General features: G+C 42.4%; 1 protein-coding gene across 2 annotated transcripts in view; it reads right to left on the bottom strand.

The window, feature by feature from the left end:
- RNF214 (ring finger protein 214) overlaps positions 1-12,221 on the bottom strand; it is a 53,910-nt gene that overhangs the window by 34,821 nt on the left and 6,868 nt on the right. For both annotated transcript variants that reach the window (XM_034933792.3, XM_055094911.2), the window contains exons 4-6: positions 11,833-11,892; positions 7,082-7,222; positions 4,723-4,862 (exon numbers count right to left, since the gene is read on the bottom strand). In XM_034933792.3, the coding sequence (XP_034789683.1) occupies positions 4,723-4,862; positions 7,082-7,222; positions 11,833-11,892 (341 nt within the window). The remainder of the gene's footprint in view (positions 1-4,722; positions 4,863-7,081; positions 7,223-11,832; positions 11,893-12,221) is intronic.

Raw genomic sequence — 12,221 nt, 5'->3', positions numbered from 1 at the left:
ATGTAGTCCCAGCTACTCGGGAGGCTGAGGCAGGAGAATCGCTTGAATCCGGGAGGTGGAGACTGCAGTGAGCCAAGATCACGCCACTGCGCTCCAGCCTGGGCGACAAAGCAAGACTCCGTCTCAAAAAAAAAAAAATTCAGATTCAGTTCATAAAGAAATGGCACAGGCAATTTTGCAAAGAAGGCAGAATTTAAGTTAAAACGTATAAGACAGATAAGACATCTTATCAAAGAACCCCATTATTTCCCTAATTTTCCAAGCCAGAAATATGGGAGTTATCCCTAACTCAACCCTGTCTACCCACATTGATCAGTGCTGCCCCTAAATGTCTTACAAATGTGTTCACTTCTCTCATTCCCACTGGCATTACTTTAGTTTCAGCCATAATTATGCTAACCTAGGCTCTGACAAGATAAGTCTCCTAACTGGTCAAATACACTAATCCAATCCATTTTCCAACTGCCCAAGTAATCTACCGAAAATGCAAATCATAGGCCAGGCAGGATGGCTCACACCTGTAATCCCAGAACTTTGGGAGGCCAAGGTGGGCACATCACTTGAGGTCAGGTGTTCAAGACTAGCCTGGCCAACATGGTGAAACCTCGTCTCTACTAAAAATACAAAAATTAGTCGGGCATGGTGGCACAGGCCTGTAGTTCCAGCTACTCAGGAGCTGAGGCAGGAGAATCACTTGAACACAGGAGGTGGAGGTTGCAGTGAGCCAAGATCGTGCCACTGCACTCCTGCCTGGGCAACAGAGTGAGACTCTGTCTCAAAAAATGAAAAAGTAAAATAAAATAAAAATAAAATGCAAATTGTATCATTTGATACTCTCCTCCCTTAAAATCCTTCGATATCTCTATCATGGAAAAACCCAAACTCCTTAACACAGTATAAAAGCCTTTCTGATCTGGCCTCACTCCCCCACTTCACGTCTTGCTTGCTTTTCTCTCTCATCTCTGAGCCCCCTGCCGGCAGTGTCTTTTCCTTCATTTGTTGCCTGGCTAATTCTTCCCTATACCTACCCTGACCCCTGCTACTTTTTCTTCGAAAATTTCAAACCAAGAAAAAGTTAATAAAATAATAAAATGAATGTCTACCTGTTATCTAAATTTACCAGTTGTTGCATTTTTTTTGCCACATTTACATCATGACACTTAACTCCTAAAACTTCAGCAAGTATCTCTTATGAACAAGAACATCCTTCTACATAATGAAACAATGTCATAATCACATGTAAAATATTTTTTTAATTTCTTAAACTTTTTTCAACAACATGGGTTTATACACCCAAAATACATAACACTGACACAGTATTACCTAACACGTAGTCACTATTGAAATTTTCCCAATTATTCCAAAATGTCCTATAATTATACTTTGTTTCATTCAGGATCAAACCAAGGGTCATGCATTTCATTTGTTGGTTATCTTCTGCCCCTTATTTTTCAGGACTCAGTTCTGGAATGATATTCCCTGGGAAGCCCTCTGTGACTCCCCCTACCCAGTATGGGTTATATGCCTCTTTCAGATGCTTTCATACCACCACTGTCATGGTATCATTACACTATTTTGCAATCATCTGTTTATCTATGTCTCTCTCAATAAACAGTAATCTCTTTGAAGACTTTTTACTCTCCAGGCCCTACTGTCTGGCTCATAGTAGATACTCAATAAATGCTGGCTGAACAAATGAATGAAAACACTATAAACAGGAAATACAATTGTTATGGACTGAATTGTGCCCCTTAAAACTCGTATCTTGAAGCCCTAACCCCAGTGTAATTGTATTTGGATACAGGGCCTTGAAGGAGGCAATTATGGTTAAATGAACTCATAAAGTGGGAACCTAATCCAATAGAATTGGTGTCCTTATAAGAAGAGGAAGAGACACCAGGAATGTGCACGCATAGCGCAAAAGCCATGTGAGACCAGAAGAAGGCAGCTGTCGGCAAACCAGGAAAAGATTTTCACCAGAAACCAAACCTGCCAGCATCTTTATGTCGGATTTCCAGCCTCCAAGAACTGTAAAATATTCTGCTGTTTAAGCCACGTAGTCAGTGGTATTCTGTTATGGCAGGCCAAGGTGAATAATATAATGACCAAAATCTACGTGTCCCGGTTCCTATGAATGATGGAATGCTAAGCAAAACCTACACCACTGCTAGAACAAAGATACCTACAAGAGACATTCCCCCTGCTTCCGGAAAACTGAACCCCACATTTAACAGAAAGAATGGCAGAAAACATTATTCTCACACCGTGACATATACATTTAAAGAAAAAAAATGGATCTTCAAGAACACAAACACCAAAATTATTAGTATCAATCACCATCTGTAGCAATTCAATCAGATGAAAAAGGTAGTAGAGTCACATAAAGAATGTAAAGAGTAAAAGTGAGTTTGTTGAAGGTAAAAAACAATAAAAATTAAAAATTAAAAAAAGGCTGGGCACGGTAGCTCACACCTGTAATCCCAGCACTTTGGGAGGCCAAGGCAAGTGGATCGCTTGAAGCCAGAAGTTTGAGATTAGCCTGGTCAACAGAGTGAGATTCTCATCTCTATAAAAAAATTTAAAAAATTATCTGGGCATGATGGCACTCGCCTGTAATCCCAGATACTCAGGTGACTGAGGCAAAAGAATCACTTGAACCCGGGAGGCGGAGCTTGCATGAGCCGAGATTGCGCCACTGCACTCCAGCCTGGGCAACAGAGCAAGACTGTCTCAAAAAAAAAAAAAAGAATGTAAAGAACACACATCAAAAGGAAATTTTCTGCGGGGCTTAGAATAACATTATAGACTCATCTTCCCAGTTTCTGCACTTTAATATCTGCTGCTAAGTTGCTACATGCCTATGGTCATCTTCCTCACACAGATTGTGAAGACAATGGCAGAGACCACATCATGGGGTGGGAGCAACTGCTTTGATCACTAACAGTGGCTGGGATAATGTTCTATTCCAGCTACACTCCTCATAATTTCTGGAAAATTATCATTATAGACAACTGACCCACCTTCTAATCATTCAGTATCACTAGATTCTCAACAGAACAACTGATTGGTCTACAAGCCCTCTCTCAAACACAATTCCTCATGTTGAGCTTCACAATTATTATCTTGGAGACTCAGAAAATGATTCAGCACATGAGCTTGCTAACTTAGCAGTCTGACGCATTAGCAAAAGCCAAAATTTTTTTGATAAACAAAAAACATTTTGGTAGAATTTAAATAAAATCAACCGAGTATTCACAGCTATTATGATTTCTAAACAGGTCATTTTAAGAAACTTAGAAAATTGGCTGGGCACGGTGGCTCATGCCTGTAATCCCAGCACTTTGGGAGGCCGAGGCAGGCGGATCATGAGGTCAGGAGATCGAGACAATCCTGGCTAACATGGTGAAACCCCGTCTCTACTAAAAATACAAAAATGTTAGCCGGACATGGTGGCGGGCGCCTGTAGTCCCAGCTACTCAGGAGGCTGAGGCAGGAGAATGGCGTGAACCCGGGAGGTGGAGCTTGCAGTGAGCTGAGATCGTGCCACTGCACTCCAGCCTGGGCAACAGAGGAAGACTCCGTCTCAAAAAAAGAAAAAAAAGAAACTTAGAAAATTGAGAAGCTGACCAAATTCTATGCCCACTTTGCTTTTTCTGCAGTACCCAGAAAAGGACACAAATCCACTAAATAATTCTTTCACAAACAGCTTACAATGTTACTGTTTGAAATTTACTTTGGATGCTGAATAACATAAATGTAATCATTCAAAGTATGCTCATGGTCTGAACTTTGTTTTTTGTTTGTTTTTTTTTTTTGAGACAGGGTCTCACTCTGTTGCCAGGCTGAAGTCCAGTGGCACGATCTCAGCTCACTGCAACCTCCGCCTCCTGCCTCCTGGATTCAAGCGATTCCCCTGCCTCAGCTTCCCGAGTAGCTGAGACTACAGGTGCACGCCACCATGCCCGGCTAACTTTGTGTATTTTAGTAGAGATGGGGTTTCACCATATTGGCCAGGATGGTCTCCATCTCCTGACCTCGTGATCCACCTGCCTCAGCCTCCCAAGGTGCTGGGATTACAGGCGTGAGCCACTGCGCCTGTCCCATGGTCTGAACTTGCAAATATCAGGTTATAAAGTGAGATCGCTGTTAGATTCATATAAAAAAAATTTTTTTTAAGAGACAAGGTCTTGCTCTGTCACCCAAGCTGGAGTGCAGTGGCGTAATCACAGCTGACTGCAGCCTGGAACTCCTGGGCTCAAGTGATTCTTCCACCTCAGCCTCCCAAGTAGCTAGGACTACAGCCACGTGCCACCACAACCAGCTAATTTTTTTTTTATATTTTTTGTAGAGAGGGGGTCTTGCTAGGTTGCTCAGGCTGGTCTCAAACTCCTGGCCTCAAGCAATCTTCCCACCTTGGTGTCCCAAAGCGCTGGGATTATAGGTGTGAGCCGCTACGTCCAGCCCGTATCAAACTCTTGACCACACTTGGGACTCAACAATTAACTGTTATTATTTCAAAGTATTTAATAAATCTCTGAACTTTTTTCTATTAAGTCTAATGTTTGATACTGAAAAAGCTAAAGTTATTGGAGAGTTTTTACTTGTACACTTGTTTTTCAAATAAAAATTAAACCGAAGGGAAAGAAACTACAAATACAAACGGGTCTGGCCCCTCATGCATATATACATACACACAGGGTTTTTATTCTTAACATCAGTTACCTTCTGCCCTTCTCACAAAGCTTCTCAATTTCAGCTTTCAGATCCTGCTCCTTCTGCAAAAACTCCTTCTTCTCTTTCTCTATCTTCTTCTTTGTTTCTTCCCGCTTTATTGTCACATCCTGAATAGCCTTTAATATCTCCTGAGTTCCACACAATTACAGTCGCACACAAATAAAAAAGAAAATAAGTTAGTTCTTTTGATGCAAAGGTTATTTTCAACTATCACAAATTCACGTATTGACTTTAGTGAATTCAAATTGAATTGAAAGAATGTGGTTGATGAGTAGCTCCAAAAGCCAGTATTCAGACCTAAAGGAGAAAGTTATAGTAATGCAGATTTCAACTCAACAGGAAAAATAATTTCTAGCAATCGCAATTGTTCAAAAATGGAATATACTGCCTTGTGAAGCAGTAAGCTCTTCATTACTGGTGTTCAAATAAAGGCTGAATGAACACCTGTCAAGAATGCTGAGAAAGGTGTTCTTGTACCAGGGAGGGTCTGTTACATCCAACAAATATTGTTTTTTTTCATTTTGTTATGATTCTACTTTATTATGTATGGGTTTTGTTTGTTTAACTCTTTAACAACAACAAATACATACATATATACACACACACACATATATATACACAGACATACATATGTACAAACGCACACTTTTTTTTTTTTTAAATAAGAAGTCAAACAGGCCAGGCACAGTAGCTCATGCCTATAATCCTTGTACTTTGGGAACCCAAGGCAGGAAGATCACTGTGTCCGGGAGTTCGAGTCCAGCCTAGGCAACATACAGAGATCTTGTCTCACAAAAAATAAAAAATATTAGCCAGGTGTGGTGGCACATGCCTGTAGTTCAGATACTCGAGAGGCTGAGGTGGAAGGATAGCTTGAGCCCAGAAAGTCAAAGATACAGTAAGCCTTGATTGTACCCACTACACTCCAGCCTGGGCAACAAAACAAGATCCAGTATCAAAAAAAAAGTAAAATAATACAAAGGTGATAAAGAGTCACTCCCCAACTTCATACCACTTCCACCCATAAGAGTAATCAATGTGTTAACTGCTTTGTATTATGCTTTCACATCTTTCTCTATGCTCACACAAAGACATGTATACTTAGGTATGCATTTCTTTGTTGTTGTTGTTGTTGTTTTTAAATGGGGTCATTTTACATACATTATTTTGCATTCTGATTTCTTTTACTTGACATGAATGTATTATGTCAATAAATATCGATCTAATTCAAAAATAGCTGCATAACATATGGATGTATCTAATTTATCCGAACATTCTCTATTAAAAGTCTATGAGTGGTCTGGCGCAGTGGCTCACGCCTGTAATCCCAGCACTTTGGGGGGCCGAGGCAGGTGGATCATGAGGTCAGGAGATCGAGACCATCCTGGCTAACATGGTGAAACCCCGTCTCTATTAAAAAAAATACAAAAAATTAGCCGGGCGTAGTGGCGGGCGCCTGTAGTCCCAGCTACTCGGGAGGCTGAGGCAGGAGAATGGCGTGAATCCAGGAGGCGGAGCTTGCAGTGAGCCGAGATTGTGCCATTGCACTCCAGCCTGGGTGACAGAGCGAGACTCCGTCTCAAAAAAAAAAAAAAGTCTATGAGTATTAATACTTTTTTTGAGACAGGGTATCGTTCTGTCACTCAGGCTGGAGTGCAGTGGCACAATTTTGGCTCACTGCAACCTCTGCCTCCTGGGTTTAAGTGATCCTCCCACCTCAGCCTCCCATGTAGCTGGGACCACAGGTGCACACCACCACACCCGGCTCATTTTTTGTATTTTTGGTAAAGATGGGATTTTGCCATGTTGCCCAGGCTGGTTCGAACTCCTGGACCCAACTGATCCACCCGCCTCAACCTCTCAAAGTGTTGGGATTACAGGTGTGAGCCACCACACCCCGCCTTGCCTTTTTATTTCAATTAACTCAAAAATAAAATTAAAGTTTGAGCCGGGCATGGATGGCTCAAACTTTAATTTTATTTTTGAGTTAACTGAAATAAAAAGGCCTCCTTTCGGAGGCCAAGGCGGGTGGATTTCTTGAGTCTGGAGTTCAAGACCAGCCTGGGCAACATGACAAAACCCCGTCTCTACCAAAAATACAAAAAATGAGCCAGGCATAGTGGCACGCACCTGTGTTCCCAGCTACTTGGGAGGCTGAGGTGGGAAGATCACTTAAGCCCAGGAGACAGAGGCTGCAGTGAGCCGAGATTATGCTACCACATTCCAGCCTGAGTGACAGAGTGAGACTGTCTCAAAAATAAATAAATAAATAAAGTTTTTTAAAAAATTAAAGTTTGATCAGAGACTGTTGCTTAACTCATTGACAATTTCAATATAAGCAAAATACCTGGTGATTCTTCATTTCCTCTTCTCTCCTTTGCTGAAGCTGCTTTAATTGCACTTGGAGCTGATTCTCCACTTGCCTCTGTTTGTCCAGGACCTCCTGGTAACGCTCTTTCAACAGGGTTCTCTCTGTCATCATTTTATCCTATTATGAACAAGACAAGAAAAGCTTATTTCCTAATTTAATCACAAGAAACATTCACCAGTGCCTGTCCAAGGCACTGTATAGAGCTCTATGACCGCACTATCCAATAATGAAGCTACTCTACTAGCCATATGTGGCTATATTCAGTAAAATATGATGAGATTGGCTGGGGATGGTGGCTCACACCTATAACTGTAGCACTTTGGGAGGCTGAGGCGGGCGGATCACTTGCATTCAGGGATTCGAGACCAGCTTGGGCAACATAGCAAAACCTGGACTCTAAAAAAATACAAAAATTAGCTGGGCATGCCAGTACTCCACTGTAGTCCCAGCTACTTGGGAGGCTGAGGTGGGATGATCGCTTGAGCCTGGGAGGCAGAGGTTACAGTGAGCTGAGATCGTGCCACTGCACTTTAGCCTAGGCGATAGAGCAAGACTCTGTCTCAAAAAAGCATCCGGGAACATGATTCCTTACTGGTTAACAACACTGAAAACTGATGGATCCACTAAAGAGGCCTGGGAACCTGGTATTCAGACTGAACAACTCAGCAAGCTTTCATATAAAGTCGGGATTAGAAGAGAGACTTCTAGGCAAGGCACGGTGGCTCCAGCCTATAATCTCAGCTTTGAGGGGCCAAGGCAGGAAGACTGCTTGAGGCCAGAAGCTGAAGACCAGCCTGGGCAACATAGTAATACCTGGTCTCTATCAAAAAATAACAATAATAAATAAATAAATAGAAGTGCTTCTGAAAACAGTTTAGCTCTGCCACCCCCATGTCAGTAAATCAAGAAAATCAATGGTTACCTTTCAAAGGGACACTAAAATTTGAAGAGGGTCAACTTAAAACACATTTAGTATGAAGTAGCCCATATAATATTTAAACTGAGAGCACTAAACTGAATTTTTTCATTAAATAATAACCATTTTCAAAGAAAAAAAATTTTTAAAACAAATGAGGAAAATATCATATTATAATCATTTTAACAAAAGGCTCTCAAGGCTGGGCGCAGTGGCTCAACGCCTGTAATCCCAGCACTTTGGGAAGCTGAGGCGGGTGGATCACCTGAGGTCAGCAGTTCGAGACCAGCCTGGCCAACATAGTGCAATCCCATCTCTATTAAAAATACAAAATTAGCCAGGCATGGTGGCACATGCCTGTAATCCCAGCTACTTGGGAGGCTGAGGCAGGAGAATCACTTGAACCTGGTAGGCAAAGGTTGCAGTGAGCAGAGACTGTGCCCCTGCAGTCCAGACTGGGTGACAGAGCGAGACTCCGTCTCAAAATAAATAAATAAATAAATAAAATAAAATAAAATAAAATAAAAAATAAAAAAGGCTCTCAAGATAGGACCTTGGCTTTGGGACAAGCTAATCTTTAGTCCATGTACTGAAATGTGACTAACGTGTCCCAAACAGCTGATTACTCAGCATCACACCTTTCCAGGGATTCTGAACCTGGATTCTACAGGTGGACCTCGGAATCTTTGAACTCTCTGCAACTGATGAATGTATATATTTTTCTGTGATAAGAATTCAAAGTTTCCAAAAGATTCTGAAAGAGGATCTTAACCAAAGAAAAGCTGAAACCAGTAGATTATTCTTTTTTGAGACAGAGTCTCACTCTGTCGCCCAGGCTAGAGTGCAGTGGTGCAATCTCGGCTTACGGCAACCTCCGCCTCCCGAGTTCAAGCAATTCTCTCTGCCTCAGCCTCCAGAGTAGTTGGGATTACAGGCGCCCACCACCACGTTCGGCTAATTTTTGTATTTTTAGCAGAGATGGGGTTTTGCCATGTTGGCCAGGCTGGTCTTGAACTCCTGACTTCAGGCGATACCCCTGCCTTGGCCTCTCAAAGTGCTGACATTACAGGTGTGAGCCACTGCACCCGGCCTCAGGCCTCACTGCCTTTTTAAAAGCATGTGGACCTCACTACCACCCAAAAGATAGAGCCAAACAAAACTCAACCCTGGGCCTCTTCTGGCCCAGTAACTTGCTGGGTTTCCATTCGTTCCTGCTTCATCTACTTGACTGTTACAATTAAGTTCCAAGTTGCTAGTCTCTATTTTAAAACTTTTCTTGGCTTCATCTGGTTAATGTACACCAGTAACTTTTTTCCGTATGCCCTTCAATTTCTTCAACTTGCACCAAATATCCACTCTCTTATCTGGTTGCTACAAGCACTTTCCCTTTTTATACCACTCTTCATAAATTAACATATCCTACCCTAAAGACCTCTTCCTGGGGTGCCTTTCCCAGCATTACCTTCCCTTTAAAAAGTGTACATTTAGATATCCATATACTTAAAGGTGGAAGTTTTAGCCACAAAAGGCCAGGGATGGATCAAAGGGAGCATTTTAACAAAGGTAAGTGTGACGTTCTCTTCAAAAGCCAACTATCTGGGGATAAAATTAAAAAGACACAAGTAAATAATACATGAAAAAAAGACTGGATGGAATTTGACTAAAAGCTTAACAGTATGAAAAAACTGCCAAAATAAGTCAATGTAAGCTTAAGAAATAGGGTCTAGAATGAGAGATACTGAGAGATCCCACTGTATTATAAAGTAATTATAGTGTATCTGTACTATTATATATGGTTCTCAAGATCACTTTTTAAAACAAATATTGATAAAATAGAACATGTCTAAGTGAAAGTAACCAGAATGATGATAAAGAAATGGAAAATAGTATCAAAATAGTATCAAAAAGAATACTAAAAACATCTGAGGATGTTTCACCTGGAAAGGTTTGAACTTGGGGAGTAAGAGAATAAGAGCAGGAGGCATAAAAAAACTTCAAATATACACACGGCTAACAAGCAGGAAAGGAACTGGATTTATTCCATAAAGCTCAAGAGAAAGCTACAATAAGAACTTTTTTTTTTTTTTTTTGGAGACAGATTCTCACTCTGTCACCAGGCTGGAGTGCAGTGGTGCAATCTCAGCTCACTGCAACCTCTACCTCCCGGGTTCAAGCAATTCTCCTTCCTCACCCTCCTGAGTAGCTAGGACTAGAGGCATGCGCCACCACACCCAGCTAATTTTTGTATTTTTAGTAGAGATGGGGTTTCACCATATTGGCCAGGATGGGCTCAATCTCTTGACCTCGTGATCTATCCGCCTCGGCCTCCCAAAGTGCTGGGATTACAAGCATGAGCCACTGCGCCTGGCCTAAAGCAAGAAGCTCACTGCCACCTCAGCCTCCTGGGTTCAAGCAATTCTCCTGCCTTAACCTCCCAAGTAGCTGGGATTACAGGCTAATTTTTGTTTTTTTGTTGTTGTTTGTTTGTTTTTGAGAGAGTCTCACTCTGTCACCCAGGCTGGAGTGCAGAGGTACGATCTCGGGTCACTGCAATCTCTGCCTCCCAGGTTCAAGCTAATCTCATGCCTCAGCCACCCAAGTAGCTGGGATTACAGGCACACGCCACCACACCTGGCTAATTTTTTGTATTTTTAGTAGAGATGGGGTTTCGCCATGTTGCCCAGGCTGGTCTCGAACTCCTGAGCTCAGGCAATCTGCCTGCCTCAGCCTCCCAAAGCGCTAGGATTACAGACGTGAGCCACTGTGCCTGGTCTAAATTTTTGTATTTTTAGTAGGGACGAGGTTTCACCATGTTAGTCAGGCTGGTCTCAAACTCCTGACCTCAGGTGATCCACCCGCCTCAGCCTCTGAAAGTGCTAGGATTACAGGCGTGAGTCACTGCGCCCGGCCTGAAGCAAGAAGTTATAAGGGTTTTATCTTCATCTCAGAATAAAATCTAATAAGAGGTTTCATTTTTGTTTTTTGAGATGGAGCTTCTCTGTTGTCCAGGCTGGGGTGCAGTGGTGCAATCTTGGCTCACTGCAACCTCTGCCTCCTGGGTTCAAGCCATTCTCCTGCCTCAGCCTCCCGAGTAGCTGGGATTACAGGCACACACCACCATGCCCGGCTAATTTTTGTATTTTTAGTAGAGATGGGGTTTCACCACGTTGGCCAGGTTGGTCTCAAACTCTCGACCTCAGGTGATCTGCCTGCCTTGGCCTCCCAAAGTGCTGGGATTACAGGCATGAGCCACTGTGCCTGGCCTTTTTTTTTTTTTTTTTTTTTTTTAATTTTTTTTGAGACAGGGTCTCACTCTGTCATCCAGGCTGCAGTACAATTGCACAATCACGGCTCACACAGCCTCGACCTCCTTGGCTCAGGTGAACAGGTGATCCTCCCACCTGTCTCCTGAGTAGCTAGGACTCCTGAGTAGCTAGGACTATAGGCATGCACCACCACACCTGGCTAATTTTTGTATTTTTTGTAGACATGGTGTTTCACTGTGTTGCCCAGGCTGGTCTCAAACTCCAGGGCTCAAGCGATCCACCCACTTCGGCTTCCCAAAATGTTAGGATTATGGGTGTGAGCCACTGTGCCTGGCCAATAAGAGCTATTTTTTTTTTAAACGTAACTGGTTGCTTTGTGAGGTAGTAAGCTTCCCATCTTTGGAAGTGATCAAGGAAAAGTCACCTGACCATCTGTCAGGAATTTTATGAAAGGGACTCCTGCACCTTTTCCAACTGAGATGATACGCCTCTAGATCTTCTATTTGATAATGGCTTCATGTAACAAGGACAGTTTAAATACTTACCAAATTCTTTTCAATATCTTGATCTGTGTTTACCTCTGAATCAGCTGTCTTAAAGTCAGTCTATAAAGGAAAAAAGTTGTATTTAGAATCGTTCAGAGACACTTTAAAAGAGGCAGAATCACTAACACCTAGAATTCCGCCACAGGTAACTAACTTTTTGCTCTTTCCCCTTACCAGCTTCCAAGCAAGCTAAGCAATGTAGTTCTGGCAAATGGACACCAACATCCACGCTGCATTAATCATCGGTCCCACAAAATAACCCAAACAAGACCCAGTGACTGACTGAGAGAAAGCCTCAAGTCTGAGATGAGACGTCTGCCCTCTACAGTCTGTTGTGCCCATACTTTCTCCTACAACAAAGCACACCCGTCACTAGAAGGCAGGATACA

The sequence above is a fragment of the Pan paniscus genome, chromosome 9, assembly GCF_029289425.2.
Source record: "Pan paniscus chromosome 9, NHGRI_mPanPan1-v2.0_pri, whole genome shotgun sequence".
NCBI lineage: Eukaryota > Metazoa > Chordata > Mammalia > Primates > Hominidae > Pan > Pan paniscus.
This window is presented reverse-complemented; position numbering and strand designations above follow the sequence as displayed.